The sequence below is a fragment of the Sugiyamaella lignohabitans genome, chromosome A, assembly GCF_001640025.1.
Source record: "Sugiyamaella lignohabitans strain CBS 10342 chromosome A, complete sequence".
In the NCBI taxonomy this organism is placed as follows: Eukaryota; Fungi; Ascomycota; class Dipodascomycetes; order Dipodascales; family Trichomonascaceae; genus Sugiyamaella; species Sugiyamaella lignohabitans.
In genome coordinates this window covers 3,588,886-3,607,574 of record NC_031672.1, presented here as the reverse complement: position 1 = coordinate 3,607,574, position 18,689 = coordinate 3,588,886, and the positions used below count along the sequence as shown (strand labels likewise).

General features: G+C 43.5%; 4 protein-coding genes and 1 non-coding gene across 5 annotated transcripts; 3 read left to right on the top strand and 2 right to left on the bottom strand.

Moving 5' to 3' along the window:
* Positions 1-995: 995 nt before the first annotated feature.
* Positions 996-4,577, top strand: RAD26 (DNA-dependent ATPase RAD26; the record flags this gene model as incomplete). The annotated part of the gene is made up of 1 exon (XM_018877989.1): positions 996-4,577. The coding sequence occupies one exon, from the start codon at positions 996-998 to the stop codon at positions 4,575-4,577; it is 3,582 nt and encodes a 1,193-aa protein (XP_018735338.1).
* Positions 4,578-4,714: 137 nt separating this feature from the next.
* On the bottom strand, positions 4,715-4,787 carry AWJ20_1138 (the record flags this gene model as incomplete). The annotated part of the gene is made up of 1 exon: positions 4,715-4,787. It is a non-coding gene; the product is annotated as a tRNA-Arg (tRNA).
* Positions 4,788-7,248: 2,461 nt separating this feature from the next.
* Positions 7,249-10,224, top strand: POL92 (polyprotein of L1-like non-LTR retrotransposon Zorro 3; the record flags this gene model as incomplete). Its single annotated transcript, XM_018877988.1, has 1 exon — positions 7,249-10,224. The coding sequence occupies one exon, from the start codon at positions 7,249-7,251 to the stop codon at positions 10,222-10,224; it is 2,976 nt and encodes a 991-aa protein (XP_018735337.1).
* A 1,047-nt stretch (positions 10,225-11,271) lies between these two features.
* Positions 11,272-12,687, top strand: GAD2 (glutamate decarboxylase; the record flags this gene model as incomplete). Its single annotated transcript, XM_018877987.1, has 1 exon — positions 11,272-12,687. The coding sequence occupies one exon, from the start codon at positions 11,272-11,274 to the stop codon at positions 12,685-12,687; it is 1,416 nt and encodes a 471-aa protein (XP_018735336.1).
* A 2,003-nt stretch (positions 12,688-14,690) lies between these two features.
* YPP1 (Ypp1p) lies at positions 14,691-17,378 on the bottom strand (the record flags this gene model as incomplete). Its single annotated transcript, XM_018877986.1, has 1 exon — positions 14,691-17,378. The coding sequence occupies one exon, from the start codon at positions 17,376-17,378 to the stop codon at positions 14,691-14,693; it is 2,688 nt and encodes an 895-aa protein (XP_018735335.1).
* Positions 17,379-18,689: the final 1,311 nt, after the last annotated feature.

Here is an 18,689-nt window from a genome sequence, read left to right as displayed (position 1 = left end):
GGTAAGCACTTACCCCACGAAATGCACTGGCTTAGGGTTGTCGGATAAGTGACTACCCGCTAGCCGCCTACCTCCGAGTGCGGGGACGGGGTTGAGAGCATTTATGATTTATTATCCAATTTTTAATTAATCCGAAAACCAAATCAAGACTATTGGTGTGTGTGGTTTGATCCATTCTAATTTTGGATTGAAGGTAACTTGACGTAAGTCTAGAACCTCAAAATGAGTATTTTGGCCCACATTTCAAATTTTCTGGAAAACGCTGGGAAAGAAGGAGACCTGGAGTTACCAACTGTGTTATTTAGCATTACTTGAACCAAAAAATAAGAATAAAAAGAAATGTGGACTGGATTAACTTTTTTTCTTTTGAGACCCATTAGTAGCTTCCCCTGCAGATCATTGCGCTTCTTCTTTATGATTGCTTACCTAGCAAAGTATCAATAGCATAGTTCGTTCTTTAAAGACAGAGAACTGGGACATACAACTAGAGTCTTAATGGCGGTTAGTCTCAATATCTGTGATTTAATTGCATTTTTTATATCTGGATGAAAGAGCTATGACTACCAGATAAATATACAGGCTGATAAGAGGAAGTAAACTGCGCATAAAAGGGTAATCATCTCGAAGCACTTTCATCTGTTCATGTTCACACTAGATTTGTATTTGGCAACAAATCGCAAACGAATATTTATTACTCCTAGTAATAAGTAGAATCTCTTAGATATAGGGGTTCTTTACTATGGATACAGGCTCAGAAAATAAAGTAGAAAATGGGGAAGATACGGGGGGTGTAAATGGATCTCTTGATCCAGTTGCCACTGGCAATGGCACTCTTGCTACCAAAGCCCTGTCGGAGCTTGAAGCACTGGATGCTTGGTCAATGGATCAAGATGACTTAGAAAGAGATGTAGCTATTAAAGTAAGTTTTTATAAAAAGTGGTTAGAGGAACAACTCGATGATCTTGTTACTAATCAGCCATTAGGCCACAGAAGCTATGGCTAAGCGGGATGATGAACTAGACAAGAAGCGTCTTGATAAAACAAAAAAGGCAAAGGCCGATTTTGAGAACCGAGTTGCGAGACTGGAAGAAAGGTTGGGAAATCCCAATACCAAAATAAGTCAAAGAGAAGATATCCGGGCCGAGATTCAAAGGATCCGTGAAATTCATTTGAAAACTCTCAATCAAGATTTGGCAGATATTCAAGAGAGAATGCAGGAGAGGCAGAATGATGCTGATGATATTCCCAGCTCCTCAGTTGGACAATCTTCTTTAAAATCTGTAGGCAGAGCTAAGGGAGAGTCACAACATGACTATCTAGTGCGCACAGGTAAAATAACACCCTTCTCAAAGGGTAATTCGTACGAAGTTCCAACCCATAATCGTCCTAAGTCACATCAGAACCTTATAGTTCCCGGTATGGAGCTTGAAGATTTAGATGAAGGTGAGGAGACTGAAGAGGAAGTACAAGAACTAATTATCGAGCGACATCGCAAAAAACGAAAGATGGAACAGCAAAATAAAGCTAATGCAGTCGAATCAAAGGTTAAAGAAGAAGAGGATCGGCCTTCGCCTTTGAAAATAAAGGTAAGATTGACCAAAAGGCGATCAACCAGTCCTGACGAGTCCGTTCATGGTCAAGAATCAGATAGAGTAAAGAGTTCGCCCTCAAGGAGTACGTTGGAAGAGGTCAGCAAGGTCGATTTTATACATTCCCAATCTGAGTCTGACTCGGATGTAGTTAAATCTGAGGACGAGGAAGATGAATACATTCCTGAAACTATTTCTGAAGAAGAAGGCGCTGGAATCGAAATTGAAGATCATGATCAAAATGAAGAAGACCAGGAGGACTTCAGCATTGACGACGAGGAACAAGAGTATTCAGAACCAAAATCTGTCAAGCGTAAACGCAAGGCGGAAGCAGAGTCGGCAATCTCTGGCCTGGATGATGGAAACATTGCCGTTTATAAAGAGCGACTAGCTAGATGGATCTCAAAAAGGAAAGCATACCGTAATAAAGTAGCTAAAGACAATCAGACTGAGGTGGTGAATTTAGGAGAAGGTGTAGAAGAATGGCAAATTCCGCACCCGACATACCCTGATGCTGTTCTAGATAATGAGTTCAAGGTCCCAGGTGATATATATACAAGCCTGTTCGATTATCAGCGGACAGGTGTTCAGTGGCTATGGGAGTTGTATTCTCAAAAGACAGGAGGGATCATTGGTGACGAAATGGGATTGGGAAAAACTATACAAATAGTTTCATTTCTAGCTGGACTGCATTATAGTGGTAAGTTGGACAAGCCGGCATTGGTAGTTTGTCCAGCAACTGTAATGAAACAATGGGTCAACGAATTTCATCGATGGTGGCCAGCATTGAGAGTAGTTATCCTGCATTCCATTGGCTCGGGTATGGATCCTACCAAGGAGCAGCAAATGGAGGAAGCATTAATCGATCTAGACCCTGATGATCCATTGACGGTTGGGGAAATCAAGAAACGTGCTGGAGCAAAGTCGTTAGTTGATTCGGTAATGTCTAAAGGACATGTACTCATTACCACCTATGTTGGAATGCGAATATATTCAAAGTATATTTTGCCAAGGAAGTGGGGATATTGCGTTTTGGATGAAGGTCACAAGATAAGAAACCCAGATTCTGACATCTCCCTCAAATGCAAACAAGTGAAGACTGCTAATAGAATCATTTTGTCAGGTACGCCCATTCAAAATAATTTAACGGAATTATGGAGCTTGTTTGATTTCGTTTTTCCCGGCCGACTAGGAACGTTGCCTGTATTTCAAAATCAATTCTCTATTCCGATCAACGTTGGCGGGTATGCAAATGCGACTAATGTTCAAGTCCAGACAGCATACAAATGTGCAGTAGTATTGCGCGATATTATTTCACCGTATATGTTGAGAAGAATGAAGGTAGATGTGGCAGCTGACTTGCCCAAGAAGAGCGAAAAGGTTTTATTCTGTAAATTGACTAAAATTCAGAATGATGCATATCAGAATTTTTTAAAGTCGGATGAGATGAAATCCATATTTGCTGGTAAACGACAGGTATTATTTGGAGTGGATATCTTGCGAAAGATTTGCAATCATCCAGATCTTGTGAATAGAGATGTACTATTGAAGACTCCGGATTATGAATATGGCTTGCCAAGTAAATCCGGTAAAATGCAGGTAGTCAAAGCTCTTGTGGAATTGTGGAAGTCTCAAAATCACAAAACTTTACTCTTCTGTCAAACGCGTCAGATGTTGGATATCCTTCAAAGGTTTATCCTTGACCTCATGCTTCCTGGTACAGGTGACCGGCTCAGGTTTCTTCGTATGGATGGAACTACACCAATCGCCAATAGACAACGTTTAGTAGATGAATTCAATAGCGATCCCACAATCGATATTTTTTTATTGACCACCAAAGTTGGTGGGCTGGGAGTAAATCTTACCGGGGCTGACAGGGTGATCATCTATGATCCGGACTGGAATCCTTCAACTGATGTTCAAGCCAGGGAAAGAGCATGGCGGCTAGGACAGAAGAAAGATGTGGTAATTTACAGGCTGATGACAGCTGGTGCAATCGAGGAAAAGATCTATCACCGTCAGATCTTTAAGCAGTTTCTTACTAATAAGATTCTCAAAGATCCTAAACAGCGTAGATTTTTTAAAATGAACGATCTTCATGACTTATTTACGCTTGGAGATCTAGAAGGCGGAACCGAAACAGGCGGTATGTTCTCCGGGACAGAGCGTACACTTTCACAAGCAGGTACTCAAAAGAAGGCCGAGGAGGACGATCTAAATCAAGTTTCAAAACTAGGAGGGGTTGCTGGACTGGAAGATTTTCAAACTGGTAACGAAGTTGTCCAGGATGGCAAAGATAAATCTTCAGCTTTGGAGCATGAAGACAGTGTTTTGGAGGGTATATTTGCAAAGTCAGGAGTCCAGAGTACTCTTGAGCATGATTCCATTATGGAGGCTTCAAGGCCAGATACTATTTTGGTTGAAAGAGAAGCATCTCGAGTTGCAACACAAGCTGCTAATGCTCTTCGAGAATCTCGAAATGCTGCTCGAAAGGCCCAGATTGGTACTCCAACTTGGACGGGTCGTTTCGGAAGTGCTGGTAGGGTTACAAATAGAAGTAGTCCTTTACCAAAAGGAAGACTGGGGACTCCTTCCACGACGCCAGGAACGACTTCACGATCATCTAGATCTTCATCCCCCAGAGTTGAGTCGAATAAATTGTCATCAACGTCGATTTTGCAGAACATCCGACAAAAGCGGGAGCTCGAGGAAAAGGAAAAGGCTACCATTGCTAGCATTGATGACGGTCTACCTGGAGGCAATCTGGCTGCTCGGACCAAAATCCTCAAGAATATGGTTTCATATTTGTACAATCAGCCTGAACATAAAGGTAAATCTGCATCAATTCTGGCAGCAGCTAGTGTCAGACTTGATGATACTCAGGAAGTAGCTACAATCCGTCAAATGTTAAGGGAAATCGCTAGTTGGAATAGCACAGATTCTACTTGGACATTAAAAGAGGAGTTTTGTTCGGTTGACCGTACATAAACTGCACTTTTTTTATTTATATTATTTTATCTATTTATTAAAAAATTTAATTAATGACAGCCATTCGATATTGACTTGATTGCCTCAGTATATAAGTACTAGAAAAAAGAATTATCAGGATTTTAACCTGAAACTAACTTCCACGACAGGGCTTGAACCTGCAATCTCCTGATTCGTAGTCAGACGCCTTGCCAATTAGGCCACGTGGAACTGAGATATTTATGTATGCCTTTTTTTTCTTAAGGGCCAGAAGTGATCTGCAATTTATTTTTCATGCAGTGCCATTGGGAGTTGAGAATGAGACAAGAAAACGGAGTCTAACTTGCCTTGAAATATCAATATAACAACAAAATAATAACCGAACTTCCTATTCTAAATTCTAGGAAATGGCAAGGTATGTAATCCAATAGGAATAGATGAAAAATAAAAAGTTTAAGAAAAGTAAAAGTCAAAAACAGCGACTGAGAAAAAAATTGAATGGTCATAAACACCACGAATAAGACCAGAACAACGCGAAATTCAAGCCGACCTTTATTTCAGTTACTTGACAACCCCGAGCGCACCCGCATTCAGCGGTCTCCGGACGTGATGGAGCCTCAAGCCACGGAGGAACGCGCCAGCAACGACGCAATGGAAAACGCGTCGACGCGTTCACTTCCCTGGGATGAAGTAACCGACTGCTCTGAAGCCGAAGATGAATACTTTGAAGCCACCCCGATTCCTACTGAGCCTGAAACAATTAATTTGGCGAAGGACGCCGCGTCTATGGCGGAGCTCGCGTCAGAAATTGAGAAGCTCAAAGCAATCAACAATCAACAAGCCAAACTCCTTAAACAACAAGAAGAAGCATTTAAACAAACCAACAACCAACAAGGTAAACTCATTAAACAACAAGAAGAAGCACTTAAACAGAACAACGCCACTATTAACAAGTATAATACCGCAATGGAAAGGATTAAAAAGGACGGCGCAGCCAAAGGCAATGAGTTGGTAGCTCTACGTAAATACTTAGCCGCAATCGAGACTAAGCACAAAGAGAAAATTGCCTACCTAGAAGAACGCCTTAAAACGGTAGAGAAGAGTCAAGAAAGCCTCGCGACTTACGCTGGCAAGATGGTGCGTGAGAGTAACTCTCGTGAATTTAAATTCGCGGAGCAGACTGCGGCAACTGAAGCTCGTGTTCAAGCCAAAGCTGGCCTCATGCGCCGAGAAGTTACCCATGCCAAGAAATGGGTAGCAAATAAACTTCAATCTGTGGATCTAGCAGCAATAATACGCGAACAGGAGGCGGTTGAAGCAGCCCAGAAGGTTGCTAGTCTACCAGCCCGGTCTAATTTCAAGGTTGTCAAACTTGGACCCGACGTACCTTCACGCAGTGAGCTGGTAAGTAAACTTAATCAGCAAATGGGTGAAGGGAAATCGGTCGTGGCTCTTACGCTCACGCCCAAGAATAATGTTCGAGTCCATTTCAAAGGCGATATCCCTGAGAAGTTTACAGAGGCTATTCAACAGTACGGTGAGGTCATGGATAACACCCCTTGGTATAAGTGTGTAGTCCATGGAATCCCGAAGGACACCAACTTAGATGAATATCACGAAGAAATCGAGTTTGCGAACGATGTGAAGTTGGCAAGCCCTATCCGGTGGCTCACGCCCAAAAGAATGTCCGACCCCACGACGAAGGCTATGTCTATAGTTCTCACTCTGGTTTCACTGAGTGAATGCAACAAGCTTCAGCGTTACGGCCTCCTGTGCGCCGACATGAAGCGGAGAGTCTACCCGTGGCAGGCTGCTAGTGACAAACGCGTTCCAACCCGACCGGTAACTCTCATCCGACGTCCAGGACAAAGTAGTGTCGCTTCTTCTGGCACTCCATCGCAGCCTCCGCTGACTGCCACTTCCCAACACGCTGAATCTATCAACGGTACTTCTTCCAACAAGGTATCAGATCCCACTTCGGATTCTTCCACTTCGCCTGGCGAATCTGACAGTGCTGCTTCTTCTGGCACCAGCCCAGGACCAAGTCGTGTCGCTTCTTCCGACACTCCATCGCAGTCTCCCCTGACTGCCACTTCCCAATACGCTGAATCACTCAACGATGCTTCTTCCAACAAGGTATCAGATCCCACTTCGGATTCTTCCACTTCGCCTGGCGAACCTGACAGTGCTGCTTCTTCCGGCACTTCATTGCAATCCCCACCGACTGTAACATCACAACAGGCTGAATCCCGCAATGCGGTTTTGTCAGGAGAGGAGTCAACTTCAGATTCCCACCCTCCGCCTCGCGAACCTCAGAGCGCTGTTTCTTCCAGCACCAATACGTCGCTTCCCTCGTTGGTTGCCCTTTCACAACACGTCGAAACCCTCAGTGCCGCTTCTTCAGGCACCACTTCGCCTAATGAATCAGAGAACGAAGTTGAACGACAATAAGCTGACCGCTCCTTTGCGAGTAGCCCAGCTGAACTGCCAAAAGCAAATATCGGTAACACACCATGTCCAGGACATGTTTGCAGACTTCGACCTACTTCTACTCCAGGAGCCGGGTCTCAACCTGGGACAGCACCCGATCCAACATAGTGCTTGGGTAGCCGTCCACACACAGTCCCAGACAGGGAGAATCAACGCAATAACTTATATCAACAAGAGAATATACGGCCAGTCTTAACTGAAAATGGTGGGGGAACTCACCACCGAGAATGTGGTAACTATCCAAATTGGTCAACTTTATATCACTAACATCTACAACCGCATAAGCGAAGATATCCACCCAGTGGAATATTACAAGACTTTACTTCCTCAAATTCCAGAACTCATTATTATCGCAGGAGATTTTAATCTTCATCATCCCATGTGGCAGAGCACTGAGCACGTCACCCGAGAGGCAAATAGCTGGGCAGACTGGGTTAACGACAATGGACTCCTACTAGCTACGGTGCCGAATGTTCCAACTCATATTTTTGGCAATACGATTGATTTAACATTCACAACCCCAAACATAACCATCACGCCAGAGAAGAGTGAAGATGTAGGCTCCGACCATTACCTTCAGAAATGGAGGATCGACACCAATCCATTAGACATTGAGTTGCTTCAAACCTATGGTGGAAGGTACAATTATAAGCGGGCTGATTGGGAAAATTTCGAGAAGGTTTTGAACTCCCGAGCGGCTATGGTAACCATTCCTAAGGAACTCCGGGGCTACAGCAATGGAAAATCTACACACAAAGTCGCAGACAGATACGCCTCAAAGCTTATTGGATTGCTCTGTAACTGTTTGGATGAGACGGTGCCAAAATTGAAGATTGTTCCTAGGAGCAAGAGGTGGTGGACACCTGAATTACGACAGGCCAAGCGCGACGTTGGTAGAGCTCGAAGACGAGCTCGCAGTAAGCCCACTGAGGAGAATATAAGGCTGCGGCAGCAAGCTAATGAGGAGTATGCCTCTAAGATTCTAGAGGCTAAGAACACCACCTGGAACTCATTCCTCGCCTCACGTCGTGGAGGCGAAATTTATGACGCACATAAGATGATCAAACCTCGCGAACAAGAATCGGTAATGCCCGCCCTCCGGTTGGAAACCGGCGAATTGGCTCAAACATTTGAAGAGCAGGAAGACGAACTTTATCGGGGATTGTTTCCGCATGTCACGCCGTCGACGAGAAGAGTGCTCAAAGTGGTCAAAACCGGCCAATGGAAGAGCCTACGTACGCAAGAAATCGAAGACGCCATACGCGATCAAGCGCCTCACAAGGCTCCCGGGCCTGATGGAGTCAAAACCGTCGCTATCAAAAGAGCGTGGGTAGTGAAACGCTTCCGTAAATTGCTGAAGGGCCTTCTAAAGTACTGCATTAGAGTTGGCTATCATCCAAAATGCTTTCGAGAAGGAATCACTGTCGTTATTCCCAAACGAAAGCGAGATCCTACATTGGCGCGGTCCTACCGGCCGATTACACTACTGAGTACACTAGGCAAAGTTCTGGAGAAGATTATGCAACGTCGACTGACAGCTCTAACCAGTGGAATGCTGCCAGTAGATCAGTATGGTGGTCGCCATGGCTCCTCCGCAGTGGAAGCAGCCCACAAGCTTGTGCATCACGCTGAAAAACGAATGAAGAGGGGTCAGGTTACTTCAGTCCTTGCCATAGATATCAAAGGAGCTTTTGATCACGTCCACCGGGACACGCTCCTCGACACTATGGGGGGAATGGGGCTACCTACAGCAGTGCAGAACTGGGTTTACCAATTCATGAGAGGAAGACGAACAAGCCTGGTGATTGATGGGAAGCGTACCAAAGAGCGTAGAATAGCAACGGGTATTCCTCAGGGCTCGCCCATATCCCCACTACTATTCCTGATATACACGAGCCCGCTATATCCGTTGATCAAAAGCATGGGCGGCAAAGTCATTGGATTCATTGACGATATCACCATCTATGTATCGAGCACCAGATACGCAGAAAACACGGCCAAGCTGAGCAATATCTTGGCTCGATGCCATGAATGGGCAACTTCAGCACATGCGTTTATTGACTACGGCGAGAAGCTGGGATTCATGCACATTGCGAAACGTGTAACTCCAAAGGGGTGTAGGCGGCTCATACTCCCCACGGGGGAGAGAATTCAGGCAACTGGCTCCCTAAGGTTATTAGGAGTCACTATAGACCGCCAACTTAAGTTCGACGAGCACGCTAAATCAGTAATCAGCAAAGGCCAGTCAGCGTTAAATATCATTCGTCGCTTGGGAGGAGTTACTCGAGGAGTAACTGGCGCTACCATGAGATGCCTCTACAAAAGCTGTGTTAGGCCGATACTCGAGTATGCCAGTCCAATTTGGTACAATCGAATCGGCAAAGGATTAAAAGAGGCTATCCAAAGGATCCAAAATGCAGCTCTTCGAAGTATCTTAGGGGCCTACAAACCAACGGCCATTGACAGCCTCCACCGAGACGCGGAAATCCCCCCTGTTGAGCATAGAATGCTGGAAACCGAACAATATTATTTAGTACGACTCCATCGTGACCTTCATAGGTATAACCCCCACCGCATTCGAGCTAGAAAGCTATATTCTGGAACCATACTGGGTGACCGATTGGATGAATTGTATAGGACAGTTGAAGCTACGGACATCAAAAAGGACAGGTACAGACTTTGGAAACCCCCGTGGGCTTCCAGAGACAGTGAAGCCATATCCAAAGCAAGCAGCCAGAAGAAATCTATACGCAAGGAAATTAGATCACAATGCTACCAAAAATGGGAGATAGAGTACACTCAGTCGCCGAAAGGAGCTTTTTACCGGTCCTTCACAGCTCCCCGGCTCTACTCTACAAAGCACGCGAATGCACTGCGACCTTTTCTTTATGAAAGTCCGCGAGGAGAACTAAGCAAGTTGGTTCAGTTAAGAACGGGTATGGGTGCAATGGGCTCGTTCTTTCAGAGATTTCGAATCAGTAATCGTAGATATGATTGCCGATGTGGAGTTGAAGAAACGGTGGAGCATATCCTCCGCGACTGTCCACTTACTGAAGAACATCGACAGATCCTCCGCGAAGCATCCCGTGAGTTGGATCTACCATCTCTTCTTGATACCCGAAAGGGTCTCAAAGCGGTCGCCTCCTTCCTTAAGGCGAATCCGTCACTTTTAAGCTAAGATAGCACGTTCTCTAAGGAGAATTAGCTAGCAGCGGTTTCCCCTGACCACTGGAGTAAATACTAAGGTTACTCAAAGGTGTTCAGGTTTTCCACTGCTCGGAAAGGGAGGTTCTGGGGAATCCGGCCTATCTAGCGCACATGTTGAAACCAACACGAAGGTATAGCCTGTAGGGGGCCAATAGTAGAATAGTCCTACTATCATTACGAGAGTATAGTAATATTTTAATGTTGTTGTATAATTGTGTTAGGACTTTAATATTGATTAATTATTATTATTATTATTAAGTTTAAGAAAAAAAATTTTTTTTTTTGAATAAAGGAAAATAATTGCCAAACTGCCCGCAGCCAGGTAAATGCGAGCGTGGTACTCTTAATGGTGTATAAATGATAGGTCTTAATATTATTTGAGATCTATTACTTGTGTATAGAATTAAAACTATTGATTGATTTAAATTGAAAAGGGGGAGAATATTATTATTAATATAAGGGGGAGAAACTGATTGATTGATATTTTGATATAATTTTGAAGCCACGCACTTATACCACAAAATGAACCCGCACAATTAAATTAGCTCACTGAAAATCTCCACTATGTCGTGTAGTAGTGGTTTATATTTTCTAAATCACTCCAGATGTTGTGAATCTACAATAAAAAAGAAAAAAACTGAACCGGGTGAAGGTCGGAACTTTCTGGTCTTTGGTCTAGCTTGACTAAATTAGCTCTATATGTCATTTAAACGTCGCTCTCATTCTATTTAAATGGCCCATCCATTTTTATTTTTTGGACTTCTTCAGAATAAAAAAGCTTTAAAGTAACATATTGACATAATTCATATAGAATGGAGTCAGATAGTAAATAACTACCAGGCTACGGTCCAACTGATATATATGACCGTTAATGTCCAGCCGAAATGATCGACATGGTCTTACCGAATTTTGTGAGAGATGTCGAAATACTATGCATGATGTCAAAATTACGAAAATCAGTATTAATTTCATTTTATAGTCACTCTTTAAACAAAAGGTCATAAATATTATTCTGGAAATGACAGCTACGATTTCTCCTTCAAGTCGGGCCGACGAGTTAGAGCTCGTTCTCGAATCATTAACTAAAACATTTGTCGAGTACGTTAGAGTGGCAGATTCGCCTTCAGGGACTATTGGAAGTTCAGCCGATCCTAAGGCTTTAGCAACCTCTGTTAATATTTCTATCCCAGAAGAAGGCCAAGGAATCGAAGGTTTGCTGAAAAATGTTGACACTGTTCTGGATAACTCTGTAGTTACTTGGCACAATGGATTTTTGGACAAACTGTATGCCTCGAACAATTCCGTGGGGGTAGCAGGCGACCTTCTTCTGTCGATGCTCAATACAAATGTTCATGTATTCACGGTCTCGCCAGCACTGACATTGATAGAAAAGAGGACCGGTCATGAGTATGCCAAGCTTTTTGGTTTTACAGGATCACGGTCTGGTGGACTGACCTTCCCCGGTGGTTCATACTCGAATATCCACAGTCTTCACATTGCACGAAGTATTCTCTTCCCAGATACCAAAACTGAAGGAAATGGCAACCACAAGTTCGCTGTATATGCCAGTAACCACTGTCATTACAGTGTTGAGAAAGCAGCTATTCTCTGTGGCCTCGGTAGTAGATCTCTTTTTAAAGTCAACACTCGCCCTGATGGTACAATGGATACAGATCACCTTGAACAGCTCATCCAAAAAACAATTCAAGATGGGTATACCCCTCTATATATTAATGGTACTGCAGGAACTACTGTATATGGATCTTTTGACGACTTTAATGCGATTGCAGATATTTCAGAAAAGTATAAGACATGGTTTCATATTGATGGATCCTGGGGTGGTAATGTCATTTTCTCATCTAAGCAGAACTACAAGCTGAAGGGATCACACCGTGCAAACAGTATCACAGTAAATCCACATAAAATGCTGGGTGTTCCTTGTACTTGTTCATTCTTACTGGTTCCTGACGAGGCTACATTTCAACAGGCAAACTCTCTGCAAGCACCATATCTCTTCCACAATAGCCATGATGGTGATGATAACTTTGACTTGGCTGATGGCACCATGGGCTGTGGTCGTCGTTCAGATGCTCTTAAGATGTATCTTGCCTGGAACTGGTATGGTACAAAGGGATTTGGCGAACGTATCGACCATTCCTTTAGTGTCACCGAGTACCTTGCTCGCAAGGTCCATGAATCTGATAAGTTTACTTTGATCTCGGATCTCCCTCCTCCATGTCTTCAAACATGTTTCTATTTCAACCATCCATCAACTCAGTTCAAATCCATCTCAGAAAAAGCTGAAGAAAACTCGAACCACACTCGCCAAATAGTGAGCCAACTTTTCAAGCGAGGAAAATTTTTAGTCGATTATTCACCACACTCAAGTGGAACAGGAGAGTTTTTCCGTGTAGTGGTTAATTCCCCCAAGTAAGTAAGAAGTCTACCCGAGTCGTTTGTGTCACGGTGGCGTACTCCTCGAGGTTTAGAAATCTCGCTAGCCCACGGCAGGTTGGTTCCTTTTGTATAACGAACTCTTTTTACTAACTTCAACACAGCGTAACTACTGAGACTATCGATCAGCTTCTGGAACAGATTGAAGCAATCGGCACCTCTCTATAGAGAGCTTACTAGCTGTAGAGCATGGCCAGATATCTTTTTCTCTGGCGTCATGACTCAAGAATTGGGTAGAATAAAATGCCCTTCTGGACTCCTTGAGAACTCCTGGAGGACTCCTGGATTGTATGCAGCTAACATCCTTTATATAAATCATAGTAAATATTATTACTATTACCATTATGTACTACTGCGATCGTTTGTCTCAGCGACTGTATACTATTTACAAAGGAGATCGTAGATAAAATCCTATTTCCTAAATCTCCTATCATTTCCTTCTAGTACCCCCGAGCTTCCTAAATGTCGAAGTGGCCCAAAGATATCTACTTCTTACTCCTCCTATCATTTCCTTCTAATATCCTGAGCTCTTCCTCCATATCGAACTGGCCTGAAGACAACTGTGACAGCTCTTTATCGTATTTACCCACAGACTGCGGTCCGTTTCCTCTAAATCGTTTACGCATATCCACAGCACCCATTCTAATCATGTTAGTAAACGCTCTCCTAATCAAAAGAGAATAAAATAGAACAGAGTCTTGAGTCTCCCGAAACACTATTCTCGGTCTACCCAGAACCCAGTCGAAACGAAGCAAATATCGGTCCTCTCATCCAAAAATAACTTACTTGCACTCCATATACTTTTTGAAAAGAACAATACAGTCTTCAGGAAGCGTCTTGAACAGCTGTGGGTCGTCCAGACATTGTTTGGGGGTGTTTCGATCCAACATCACGCAAGGTGATCGTTGTAGACAAACTGCGACACCATTTCTCAGATCTCTGCAACTAAATCGAGAGTTAGCATATGATGTACGAAATTAGAGACTCAACTCGAAATTAAGTCCACAATACTTACTTAGAAACCATTTCAACGGCTCTGGATAGTTCAGGGGGAAGGTACTGTAAGTGCAGCAGAAGGATATGATGAAAACACCCAACCCTCATGCATCTTGGAGCTTCATGAACATTACGACTGACATCTTCAGTGGAGCAGCCAACATAGACTATTAAAACGAATCATGTCTGATCTCCGAGAAAAGGCAATTTCGCCACTCTTCCCTGACAATATCCAGGCCAACAAAAAGGTAAGATACTAAGGAGCCGGCACCTAGCACTTTGGCTTTGGCCCTGTTTTCTTCTCCATTCTTGGTTGATATCCCCGAGGGTCATTCTCGGTGGTAGATATCCTCGGGTCGTGGTTGTGTTGGAGTCCAAGTATTAAAGCAGTCTGAGTACTCTAGTCTAATAAACTGGCTAAGAATAGGCTTTACAGTCACTACTTATTACCAGTGAGAGCAGGTTCTAACTTTCCTTTTCAGGCTTTGACGAGAATCAGAAATATCACAGCTCTAGCATCAGGTGTTGGTGCTGGAGTTCTGCGGCTCGAGTCTTTTCATGGATTCATTTTCTATTTCCTCTCCTCTCTGCTGGTCAGTATAGCTGTCTTTGTAGTTGTGGCAGGAGGTTCTCCCAAGAAATATTTCATGAGCCCTCTGGGAGATGTCTGGATTAGCGACGTGCTCTCCGGCCTCTCAGGATTCATTCTCACTTGGGCCCTATTCTACGGATTGGTTGACGCGTAACTACGATAATAATGTAATGTCAGATTGTTTCTTGACTGTTTCAATGCCTCCGGCGGCTGGGGCTCCGCCCCAGACCCCGCTGCTCCTCTCGCTACGCTCGAGTCGATCACTCCAATCGATTCTAAACAATAGCAATTACTCTGGAATGAGATCGTGGGGTATAGAAAGCTCTTTCATCTTATCATTTGATATATAAACAAATACAACTACAGTGATTTATCACGTATATATAACGTCCGACTCATTTCAACTCGTAGTAGCGCGAGATGCTATAGTCACGGACACCACGCACCTCCTCAATTTGAACAGACTTCCACAAAGCATTCTGGGCATTTTTGTCTTCGCCAGCTTTCTCATACATAGAACCCAGAAAAAACCAGGCTTCTGAGCTGTATCTTCCAGGACTCTTTGTAACTTGAGTTTCTAAAAGACTTTGGAGTCTTGCGTGTGCTGCTAGTTCGTCTTTGTGAGAAATGAAAAATTCAAAAGGCTGTACAGAAGAAGAAGAAGTTGCTTCAGCAGACTTGTCACTCTTTCCTAGTCGCGAGTGAGATAAAACCAGCTCGGCCAGACTCAGGGTAGCATTGAGATGATCGCCATTTTCGTCAAGAGCAGCTTCAAATTGTTTGAGTGAATGCAGAGGACGGTCGTTAGCCATAAGCTGACCCAGTTCAACCTGAGTATCTGCAGATTCTCGAAACATGTGTTCAGCCTCAACAATACACTCTTCAGCATCACGATCCATTTTCGCCCGTCGATATACACCGGCAATGTACAGCCACACATCCTGGAAAAGCTGCTGCTGTAATAGTTCTGTTGGCTTAGACAACTGCTCATCTTCAACATCAGAGGTAGGTGCAGTTTTAGTGTTAGTGGCATGGCCTCGTGATTTAGATCTACTGCGGTGTCGTCGGTCTGAAGTTTTTATTCGACTCAATGTACGGCGAGATTTAACAGCATGGTCATTCACTTCATCCTTGGTATTTGTATTAACTCCTTCCTTGTTAATGACAGGTTGTGAGTTCGGGAACAGTTGTCCATACAAGGCCAAGGTCTCTGGAAGGTAATCCAAAACAGTCTCAATATTGGCGGTCGCTTCAATAATGGCCAGTTGGGTGAGCTTCATTTGCAAAACGCATCCTCTCACCTCAATTCCACCAAGTGTTCCCTCTTCGTACTCCTTTATCGCCAGCTCTATCGCACTATTAAGTAGCTTATTAGCAGCTTCATACTCATCACGAGATGTCAGCAGTAGTGCAAGCAAGTGCCAAGAAGGATAGTGATTCTGTTTGTAAACCAGTCCGTTTCTAACCACTTCCAATGCCTTTGACGGGTCAGCATTTTGAGCTAATAACAAAGCATAGTTATAGCTCGTCGTGCTGTGTTGCGGCCACACTTTAAGAGATTGTTCATAGTTTTCACAGGCAGTAGTAATAATCGACTGGAACTGCGATTCGTCGGAAAATGTTGCTTTGCTGTAATATGCATAAGCATCGGCAACGGCTCCATAGGCTTTCGCCAATACTTCTGGTGGCACGTCACTGGCAACAGTAGTAGTACGAGCAACGTCAATTTTGCCGTTAGTATTACCATTGACAGACCCGTTAATTTCTTTCTTGGAATGTTCTTGAACGGTACCGTTGATAGCGCCATTTGCATGACCATTTGGAATACCATTTGCATGACCATTAGTAACTTCACTGGAACTTCCATTAATAGTCAATCCAGCGATGCCATCCACTGGGGCATCAACATGTGGTATCCATGTACTAAGTCTATCAGCCAGATCTTTGGCCTTATTGCGATCTCTATTAATATGAATGGCAATATTGATGACTTTGTGGAAAGCTTCACAGACACCCGAAGTAGAATCTCCCTGGCGGCCTTCCAAATCCCCACCACTCTCAACACGAATCCTGTGAGTCTCTTGGTATGCAGAATAGGTGTCAAAAGCAGCCATTGCCTCAGAATAGTGACCAAGGGCACTTAACACCTCGACGTGGTACCTCATGACCAGGGGTGAATGGAACGAGGTGAATGCAGCTTTTTTCAGCACCTCGAAAATATGATTTGCATATGAAATTTGGTGCTTATCCACAATACGCCCATTTGGCACTGTCAATGTTGTAGTGGCACGCCAGTTCTGAAGCAAAACCCGTAGATATTCTTCAATTGAAGAGTCACCCTTGCCATGTCCTTCACTGTTACCACGACCGGCTGAGCCATTGAAAAGTGTGCCTTCATAACTTTGAGAAATCTGTCGAACATCGTTCTGAAGTTGTAAGTTACTAGGATCATTGGCAAGTTCACTAGAAGCATGGTCAAGGAATAATCGATGTAATGCTAGTCGGCTATTTCGATCACCAACTGCCACTTGACTTCTACCAGCGATATTAGAATATTCTCTCAGGGCATAAAGTGTCAAGCTCTTGCTATTAGCAGGAGCCACAGTTCCGGCATCAGATGTCACTAGAGAAGCGAATTTATAGTACAAAACTTCGGCCCATGCCACTTCTTCTGGGTACGAGGGCTTTCCTAAGGGATCTTTATAAGTAAGAATGGCACCATTGGAATTTCCATACAATTGGAAAGCGGCTCCCAAAATTGCTTTGGCCTTAAAAGCAGCCGCTTTTGTATATACCAGTGACGGGTTATTCGGAATTGGAAAGCTTCCCAATGTCTGAGCAGCCTGTTGGAAATCCCCTTGGACTAAATGCAGATGGGCTCGCACAACAGTCTGAATAAAATTGGCTTCTGCAGCATCAGGAGATCCAGACTCTGAAAATTCAGGAAAAGATGACGCTACAGATTTCAATTGTTCACCTAAAGAGCTACCTTTGACAACTGGCAGCAACAGCTCATCTTGACGACTTGACCGCTTCTTCAATAAAAGTGTCAAATTGGCCTCCACTTGAGCTATCTGTGCCATACGAGCATAGGCTGGAGCATGTTTAATAACTTTAGCAGCTAATTCTGGAACCAGCTCCCATTTACCAGCAGCTCTTGCTGTGTCTAAGCTCTGTATATGTTGATTTAAATTTACAGCTGAGCTCGCCCCACTAACTGACTTGCTCAAATTCCGTCGATGATGTATCTAGTTCAAATATTAGTATCATTTTCTTTGCAATTCACTTGCTATTGATTAAGATTAATCCACAAGCTTTTTTTTTGGGATTTTTAAATCTTGCCATGATAGAATCGAACTTACTGCCGACATGATGATGTCTAGGATGGACAACTAGTAACAAGAGCCACTTTATTGTGAATGTTGGTGGCGGGGGCGTTTTAATTGAGTCTCCTTTGGACAATTCTAGGCCCTGGACAGGTTCTTCTGATAGCAACGGATGATCAAAACTAAAGCAAAATTATCCAATAGAGTAGGTTGGCAAGTTGACCCTCCTGGATCCTATATATTTCAGTGCCTGCTATTGTAGCAGATACCTCGGGACAGAAACGTATACAATATATTGGGTAAGGGTACAGGGTAGGGTCTTAAGTTTCAGGGGGAATTTATTTACCTAGGTAAAAAAGGGGAGGGGTAGTGGGGTAATCTGCATAGACTGATTCAAGGGTCCTAATTCTGCTGGCTTGGTATTATACCCCGCTGATTTTTTTTACAGCATTTGACTGGAGTCAGCTACGTTTGACGATAACAGTAATGACCTGTCCTATGAAGGTAATTTTTGTTATTTTACCAGTAACGGTTTAGATACCAAAGTCCACCAAAAAAAGCCTGATCAGTGCTGGAGAGAATTTGGATTAGGATAATTAGTTAATTGGTTAGAGTATGAAAAATCGCTATGATGAGACTTTGGTTGGAGAAGCCTGATTCATGAGTATGGAGATAAAATATAGGTAGCTAGGAAATCGAGGTGAATAAGACGACAATTAGCTATTGAGAAGTTCTGAAAAATCGCTGTACTGAGACTTTGGCTGGAGAAGCTCGATCTATGACAGTTGAGATAAAAAGTATAGCCTAGAAATCGAGTTAAATAAGACGACAACTAGCACTTGAGAAAATCTCTGAAAACCTCCATAGACATACAAACCTTATTGAACTTTTTTACTACCCCACACAGGACATTGGGCTTTCCAAATAAGTGGTAGAAGGCTCTTGTATGAACATGATCTGCAACAGTAAATTATTCTACAGTCGGGTGACAGGTGAAAATATGAGTACTCAAAAGTTCATATCCATCAAATGCCCTTTGTACAAACAGATTTACAGAAGTGCTATTTT